Raw genomic sequence first — 9,356 nt, 5'->3', positions numbered from 1 at the left:
AATTTATATATATATATATAAAATTTTCTGAGGCATTTCTGTTTAAAATTTGTTCTTTTCTAATGGCACTTAAAAGTTTTAATTCCCAACCTGGCTAACAGTAACCTGAAGAAGACCTGCACACAGTTCCTGCAGCACAGGAGCGTGGCAGTAAGCCTCTGCTGCATGGGTCCTGTAGCCCAGGTTAGAAAATTAATCTATCACCCTCTACTCAGACCTGCAGCTTGAAAAGGGGATCCCCCATGGCAGCCTAGTTTTTGTTTTCTACAATAATGGGTCATCTCTCCCAGGAGGATGTTTCATTTGTAATCAGTACTGAATTTTTCAAGTGGTATGGAAATGTTGGAGCAGGATGTTTCACCCAAATAGTACTACTCAGGATAAAGTAACAGACTGGCCCTTAACTGATTTCAGCCCATCTTTCACTATTTAAGTTCTTTGTTTACAAGTTATGTTAATTATATTCACGAGTTGTCAGAGGAACAGAAAAAAGACATGGTGGCAGGACTGACAGTGCTCTTCCCTGATAAAAATAAATGCAGCTTTCCTAAAGACACAATGAATGAAATTCAGGAAGAACCAAAGACATGCTGCAGTCTGGTCTGAAATCCTCACTGCCTTCATTTAGGTGGCCAAAGTTTGGGAGAGTTCCTCACACTCAGTTCCAGCAGCATCTCACACCACCACTCCCACATACCCTTCCTACCCAGCACTGCACCTTCCCAGAGCCTGGCAGTAGCAATTCCAACCCTATGCTAAGTAAGTCATCCAATGGAAATAAGCCCTCAAACCTAAATTTAACTTCTAGGGATATAATAAATTCAATATATCTGAGTCCTATTAAAAATAAATGGGAACTGGTGCCCGTGGTGCTTATCATCCTGGGAAATTTAAGGTGCCAAGAGAAATGAGAATGAAGAGGGGAAATGTGATAAACACATTTGACATTCAACAGATCCACTCCTGGAATGTATCCGTGAACACATTTTTCTCCTTCAGCAAAATAAATACTTTGCATTCTTGGTCCCAGGCTGAGCAGGATTGTTTCCTCACTTTTCCATCTATAGAACTGCTTTTCAGACCCGATTTCAAGACTCTATTTAAGGCTATTAATGGTCGATGTCATCAGTGATCCTTCCTGGCATTATCTGTTAGAGATAGCACTGACCTATCTACCTGTTAACTAACATCAGGTAAAATGGAGCCATAGTAATATAAGAATCATGTGTCATTCATGAAATAAACAACAGTTAACTATAAAAGACATTTTCTGAGATTGTATTGTATTCAAAGTCCCCTACAATACAACTAGTTTTTCTAGTTGCAGGGACACAATCTTAAGCATATGTACGACCTGCCACAATTCGGGAGTTCTGTAATAGCTGAAAAAAAAAAGATATTAATTTAATATTGGTTTATTACAAGAAAAGAATACAGATTGGAAGGAGTGGGAAAGAACAAGATCTGGATTAAGAGAAATTAAATTGTCATAGATAACATAGAAATTATCTGTCTAGGTTTTCGGCACTCAAGGCTGTCAGCTCAGTATCTTTCAAAAATATCCACATAATTATGCAGACAAACTTTACTCCATATGGATGTATTTGTTCTGGACTCCTCACCAATCTGGACAAGCCTAGTTGCCTCAACCTGTCTTGATAAGTCAGGTGTGCTGGGACATGGATCATATCTGTTGTTCTTTGTTGGACACCCTCTGGATTCCCATAGATAGATGTTCTGTGTTGCGTCATTTCTAAAAGAAACGCTACTATTTTGTTTACCATGTAATAGAAATAGTCAATCTTTCCACTGCCAGATGGATGAATATCATTCAAGGTGATTTGTAAGGTATCTCCAGGTGCCACAATAGTATGTGGGATGCTGATGCTGAGGTAATTCTGGGAAGCAGACTGGTATCTGTCAGCTCTGACAATGGTTTCAGGTGATTCTAATTTTTCTTTTCCTTCTTCAGCCTTTACCTGTCAGGAAAGAAAAGGACAGAGTGAGTTAAGTGCACCTCAGGGGACAGTATGGAGTGTCACTCTGAATTCATATCTTGCAGATTATTCAGATAATGCTCAGAAATTAGATGAATCATTGCTGAGACATCATTAGCAGAACCTGGCATAAAAAACCTACAGGATTTTAATTATTTTATTCTCTCAACCTATTTTGGCTTTTGCTGTATTTGCACTTGATATTTTTCAGACTTGGCTCTTTCTGAATAAGAATAATTGGCTCAAAATAGCAAAGTGATTTTGTACTTAGATAGCTTGTTTTCCCCTTTTATATTGTGCACATAACTGAACCCTAGGATTGTCCAGACATCACATATGGTCTGCATTGCTCAGGACCTTTTCCTTCACCTTCTCATCATTTTTTGTCACTTCTCATTGTGATATTCCTTACAGTCCCATTTTCATCCTCCATGCCAGAAAAACTCACATTCAAACCACAAAAAGAAGCATTGTTATCACTGATGCACGCATTTCCAGAGCTCCGATGTATGAGACTGCCCTTCACTTACTTCAGTGAGACATCCCTCAGGCCCTGGTGTCTCTAACATATCTCACACAATCTGGACAAAGCTGTGCAAATGGTGTAAGAAATGTTCCACCCTCTGTGCTAATTTGATGAAAACTGGTCATCTTCTCCCTCATTTGTAATTGCCTTATGAGCTCAGCGGTGTATTCTTAAACATGGATGTTTAGGTTTTTATTTACCGTTACTTGAAACTTCTCAATGTCTCCAGGAATGTTGAATGTAAAAGAGGCTACACCCTCTTTATTAGAAAGTGCAGTCTTCTTCACTGGGAGTTCTCCGGGAAAGGTAACGGTAGCAGTGACAGGTACAGAGGCAGCAGGAGAGCCATCAGTCAAAGTGACAGATGCCTATGGGGAAAGAAATGTTTTTGTGTTATTTCAAGGAAATGCCTGGGTTTAAAAAACGCCCACAAACAAGCAATGGTTATTTTTCTAACCTGAGAAGAGTTACAAAGCTGTGCACATCAGTGCTTGAAAATCTGAGCTCTGAGAGGAGGGAGTAGTAATTAACACAGTCTGGACTCCAGCTAAATTGCCAGATTAACAGTTGCCCCAGATGTTCCCTTAGCATCTATTAGATCTCAGCTGATCCCAGAGATGTCTTTAATTACTACAAAGTAAATTTCTAACTTCAACTCTTTGTAGAAAACCGGGTAGGATAACTTGAAAATGTGAAATTTAAAAACTCAGAAACTTAAACTAATTTTTTAGAAAAAAGACAATAACCTATTCTAGTTTTTGGAATTTTAATCTGATCCTAGACAATTTGATAAAACATAATTATTTAAAAATTTTAACATCGAAGTGAAGAAGAGACTGCTTTTATAAATGTTTTATAATGTTTTATAAACGTTTTATAAAACCTTGTAGTGCAACAGATGACTTCCAGAGCAGAAAACCATCATTTACTGTTTTCCTGCTCAGGCTCTGTGTGTCCAGTAACAAGATAAATCAGAGACACAAACAGTAGTTTTGTGTTGGACCTATTCCTGAATGAAGGCCTCTGTCTTACAGAGCTCCCACTGGATCAGATAAGGATTCTAAAAACAGACTAAATATAAATCCCTTGTTGTCGAGGCAAATAGGCACAGCCAGCTGAATACTACATACCACAACAGAGAAAGGGGCTCCAGGCACAAAGTACTTTTTGGTGTTAGACAGATCAACGGCGTAAGGAGATTTCACAAACTTCACATTGCTGAGTTCCTCTTCCCTCATCTCCCCACCTGTTAGTGTCAAACAGTATGTGTTGCTACAGGAGCAATAACTATGTACTTGCATATTACCATAGCATCACCATTTCTGTTTTCAAGATTAATCGCATTTTTTATCAGCGTATATAAAGAAAACGGAAATGTAATCCCTCCCCATAGAGCTTCACTCCTGAGAAGAGGAAGAAATGTGTGCAGACAAATAGGGAACACAACCAGAGAGAGGCGAGTGCAAGGTCAGTGCGACGTGTGCGGAGCTCCATGAGCCGGCACTGGAAAGTGCGTGACCTCGACAGCTCAGACACGGAGACCTGCAAAGCGCTTTGTTACTCATGACATAAAAATTCCTCTCTAACAGGTCAGTTGGAACAAAGCACCTGCAGGCAGGACACACTGGTACCACAGGAGTTACTGTGGCCATGCACCTCTCTTTCAACCTGCTGGGGCTTCATTCCTGGGGAGAGGCTACAAAGTCCAATATCAAAGTCTCTCACAATGAGTATGGGGGGTTGAACCTTAGATCTTTAATTTTCTGAAAGAGAGCTTTTTCATTTTTCATTACTGGTGAGTTAATATTACCTAATATCATCTTCTGCAACTTTGCACCTATGAGAAAACTTAAGCATATGCTTCTCATCTAAGATTCTTCTAGTTAAACCTCTTGTTCTTCTAGTTAACTTCCAATTAAACCACCACCCATAACTGAAAAAAACAAACCCATGGCTTGCCTTAAACTAACTGCATTTAGAGACATATTTTCAATGTCTTTATTTTCCACTTTAACTCTCCAAAGCTGACAGGTGTTAGTAAAGTGCATCGCTGCCCTGTTGTGTACATAATTAATACCAAACCCAGCAAGTACACAAGTGTGCAGCAGAAAGAGGAAGCCTGTGCAGTGTGGTAGAGACCACATTACACCATGAGATCTTAGGCCCATCCTGCTGATGTGGTAAAAAGAGTTCTTTTGGCCCTTTTTGCTCTTGAAATAAACGTTACTGTGGTAGTGTGTCTAAGTACATATGCTAGATTATGCTAAAGAATTGCACAGATGCAATGCATTTGACTTAACTTTGGGATTTTTAGGAATTTTCAGAATTCTAATAACTCTAAGCTAAGTGATTAGACTCCTTCTATAGCCAATGGGAAGGACACCTCAGAGTGCAGGTTAATCTGTCCATTCCCTATGCCAACTATACAAAGTGCCTGAGCTCTGACCAGATACCTTACTTTCAAGTACCTAAAATAAAAGGGATCAATCTCCCTATAAACAAGACAAATCTTGCCTATATTGGAAAGGTCAACTTCATCAGAATCAGCTTTAGGGGTCAGTGCTTCAGAGCTCAGCTTAGCTTCGTATCACTAAGTAGCACTTCCCACAACCCAAATAACCTGTTGACCTCTACATCTAATTCAACCTGGCCCTCACTTGTTTGTAGGTCTGGGGTCTTCTAAATGTGCTTAGCACTGCTGTGAGCAAATACCCACACAAATACCTTGTAATGAACTGTGGAAGTAATTTCCTGCCCTTTAGGAAAACAAAGGCAAATACCCACTGAAAAAGGATAGGCATGCTCTAGGCTTGTGTCCCAGATAGACAGCAAGACCAAGTTATTTGGGCTGCATCGTACTTGTGTATATGTCAAGTATCACCGTCTGATAAAGCTGCGGGAAGGCAAAATAGGACAAGTAGAGCTCACAAGAGCTAGAACTTCCTCTGCATCGCACTGTAGCTGCAATACATACGCTTTACCTTTAGACTGACTGAGTAGCCATCGGAGGTACAAAGCAAGCCAAGGTATCAAGCTCAGTGAATAACCTTGTTTGTATGGAAGGAGTAGACACGGTTGAGGCAAGTGCTCAAGCAAGATCTTAAGGGGAGCAGTTTATTTGTGTTCATGTAAGTGTCTGGTGACACTTCAGGTGGACTAAGCCATCTTGGATATCCCCATAAGCCTGTTTAATATGGGACAAACCCTATAGGAGAGTAGTTAGAGAGCCCTGAGTGCTTTTGGAGCAGCAGTGGGAGGAGTACTGGATACTTGTGCTCAGATCAGTGAATCCCACCCCAGACTAAGTTTGTGTACTGAAAGGGATCAGATGAAAGAGACTATGACACATGATATCATGACCAAGTTCTGCAGCGAAGATTGGTCCAGCAGGACAATATTTCCTATGAAGGATTACACTAGAAAAAGAAAGATCAATGTAAACATTACAGACTGTATCAGCTAAAGCATAATGTACTCACTTGCAGTTTCTACAGTGGTAACAGCAACATATAAATGAAACCCTTCCAGAGTGGAAATACTCTTTCTTAATTTCCCTTCCAAAAGTGATGTACTTAAAGTAACTCTTCCTTTTCCATTTTGAATCTAAAATAAAAGTGAAAAAAGTAATAACCCTTAAGTTTATTGACATTAGAATTAAAAAATCGTTGCCTATAGCATGAATACAGTATTACAGGGATCTATATTTAGGTAATTTCTGAAAAAAAATCAGCTCACCTGGGATAAATCAGAATAGTGTCACTGAATTCCAGTACTTACTGATAGCTGTTGTTCGAGTCCTGGAAGAAAGACTTTTTTCTCATTTTCATCAATTACACCAAATCGCACATATGCAACACCTTGAATTCCTTTCCCATAAGAGTGCCTTTGGAAGGAAGAAAAGCGAGGAGATGCATCATCGCATTAATAAAAATCAAGCATAAATAAGACTAAACATTTTATGCTGAAATAGGATGGGCAGAAATAATAGCTTGAAAAAAAATTATTAGTCCCACTCACTGATAACTCAAACACGAGACTTTTCCTGATCTCAGTACAAATTGATGATTTCAAGTGCAGAGAAATACATGCAGTAATTCACATTGGCCGAATTGCATGTGGAGATGTCATTTGACAACATGTAAACTTTTTAATTTTTCACAAATTAATGAGAACTTCAGTTGCACAGGGAGTTCTCACACTATTCATCCACTTCACAGGAATCAAGGGAGGTATCCAGTCTATTTAGCTTGGATGAACAGCTAATTCCTTTGTATTAGACACCTCATAAGCATTTAAAATAGTGGGCCAGAGAAACAACTCAGGGGTTGATACGAAGTATTTGGTACCTCTGAAGACCTCCAGAGACAGATCCTACCTGCTGATGTTTTGATTCCTGCATAAAGCAGAGTAGACACCCTCTGCCCCACATCTCTTCTATGGATTTAGGTCGTATAGCAACAGGGACTTCTTGTATGTAGGTATCTGGCCAGAACACCCCTGAACTCTCCATATATGTCATGGAGAGAGAGGATAGGGCATGTTGGTGCACCTGGCAGGATCTTTACTCAAGGAAATCTTGGCAGATGACATCCTCTGGCAACACAACATGTAGATGTGCTACGTGAGAACTGTCACAGCCATGATGTTATCTTTTGCTTGTGGAAATCCTACGTCATCTCAGTACTGTACTGGTTTATTTTTATTTATAAAAAGCCTCTTTCAAATTGACCTGATCAGCAGCACTGATCTTTACCAAAGAAACTAACTGAGAGGCAGTTCTTAGGAAAACTGCTTAAAATGCCAGAACTAATAATTGCTAGGAAACAACAATCAATATACTAATTAACTGTTCATTGCATGCATGACCAGCTCAGAGAAATAAGTTCAGTTATCAGGAATTCCATATGTTGATTTTGATGAAAGTCAGGCAGGGCTGTGTAACACCATTAAGACCTTTTCCAATAGACAAAAGAACTGCAGCCAGTTACTTAACCCCATTTTTCCCTCTTAAATAATTACAATGTGGATGGGCAGTGAAGTATACATGAAGGAGTTGCGTAGTCCATAAACTCGAAATCGGGTGCTGCGATAACACACAGAGAAAACTTTAGAAAGGATAAAAATATAAAGCCAGTTATCTGATATCACTTCCTATCACAGTATCAAGTAATCATGATTAAACCAGTAATTATTCAATAGAACCAAATAAAGAAGTGAAGGTGATCGAGAGCCAATTAGTTGAGATTGTTCAGCCAAGCAAAAGGAGGTGGATACAGCACTCTGTCTACTTTCTCAAGGTGCTCCAGGGAAAGGGAGGCTCAGTGCAGTCAAGATGAAGAGCTGAAGGACAGCGGGCAGAAAAACAACAGGGTATAAGCTGGACATGATAAATTTAGACCAGAAATAAAATCTGCTAGAACTATGGGAGATAGAGGATCAGTCTTCCACTACGATACAGTGTCAGGGACCACATAGAAAATCTAGTGACTTCACCCTTTTTGGACCAGATTAATTAAATTAAATGAAATTAAATGAACACAGAACTGTCTTGGAGGCTGTGGCCAGCTGGCACAGCAGTCCACGCCTGCTCAACTAAACCCCCTGTCTTCCACAGCAGGATGGACACATGCAGACCTGCAGTGGACCTTGGTTCATGCTTCTTCCTGAAGAGTTTCCAGAAATTGTTTGGGGAGTGCTGTACAGCTAAGGCCAGGCCTATGTCATGCACCAGCTGAGCCACCAGCTGCCAAAATCTGGGGCTCAGAAGTCTTCCCTGGACCTGTTTAATTTACTACCCAGGTGGCTCAAATATCTTTTCTGGTATCACATTCAAATTCAGACAAAGTTCCTACTGCACGAGGATAATTCCTTATATAAGCATCTAAGAAATAATATCTCAAATATAGTAAATAATGTTTGTGTATAGTAATAATTTGTTATCTGCTCTCAGTTTGGAGGGCTTTCCAGAGTCAAACACAAGACAAAACAGAAATGGTTGCAGTTGTGATGATAGTCAACTGCACTCACAGAATCAATGCTAATATTTAATACCTATTTAACAAAAGGCTACCATAAGCCACGTTATTTACAAGGTTAGTTACTGTCACAAACTTTGGTTAAAGAGATCAGGATTTTTTTATTCTTATCTGTATATTAAATCAGCAATTTCTATACCTAGACCTTTCTTCCCTTCTGTATCAACTGTCTCCTCTCTGCCATCCCCATAAGCTACTGAGATAGACACAACGTATCGAGTAGTGACTTATGAATAAGATATTCTTATACTATTCTACTCTGTGTATATTTGTAAAAGGCAATATTCATAGAATGTGTTGGGCTGGAAGGGACCTTTAAGGGTCATCTAGTCCAACCCCTCTGCAGAGAGTAGGGACTAGATCTTCAACTAGATCAGGTCATTGAGAGGCTTTGTCTAGGAAACTTCGTGAAATACCTTGATAAAATTATACAAGTTATTCTGTAGAATTAGTAAGTTATTAGAATCTAATTTCATTGTTAAAATATCTCCCCAAAAATGTGACTTTTATATTTTTATATCATTAAAAAATAATTGCAAACCATTAATAGTCAGAATTTCAAAAGTAAATTGATATAATAATCTTAACAAGCTTCAAAACTAAATACTGATTATTCAATAAAATATACACTGTGCACTTTCTGCTACTGTGGGTATCATTACTGTACAGAAAATTTGCCAACTCTGTAACACTAAATATATTTGATAGTACTAGCTACAGTAACTCTTGTATCTGTGGTTTTTTGTTAAAGAGTCTTAAGGAACATGGGAAATAAATCTGAAAAGCCATAAGGTGCTG

The 9,356-nt window shown here is 39.1% G+C and overlaps 1 protein-coding gene across 1 annotated transcript; it reads right to left on the bottom strand.

Moving 5' to 3' along the window:
* Nucleotides 1-1,781: 1,781 nt before the first annotated feature.
* On the bottom strand, nucleotides 1,782-6,406 carry LOC104276487 (complement C4-B-like; the record flags this gene model as incomplete). Its single annotated transcript, XM_009872819.1, has 5 exons — nucleotides 1,782-1,979; nucleotides 2,724-2,891; nucleotides 3,654-3,769; nucleotides 6,003-6,126; nucleotides 6,301-6,406. Coding segments are annotated over 5 exons (712 nt in total), but the record flags the coding sequence as incomplete, so codon positions are not given.
* Nucleotides 6,407-9,356: the final 2,950 nt, after the last annotated feature.

This window comes from Apaloderma vittatum, unplaced genomic scaffold, assembly GCF_000703405.1.
Source record: "Apaloderma vittatum isolate BGI_N311 unplaced genomic scaffold, ASM70340v1 scaffold40187, whole genome shotgun sequence".
In the NCBI taxonomy this organism is placed as follows: Eukaryota; Metazoa; Chordata; class Aves; order Trogoniformes; family Trogonidae; genus Apaloderma; species Apaloderma vittatum.
This window is presented reverse-complemented; position numbering and strand designations above follow the sequence as displayed.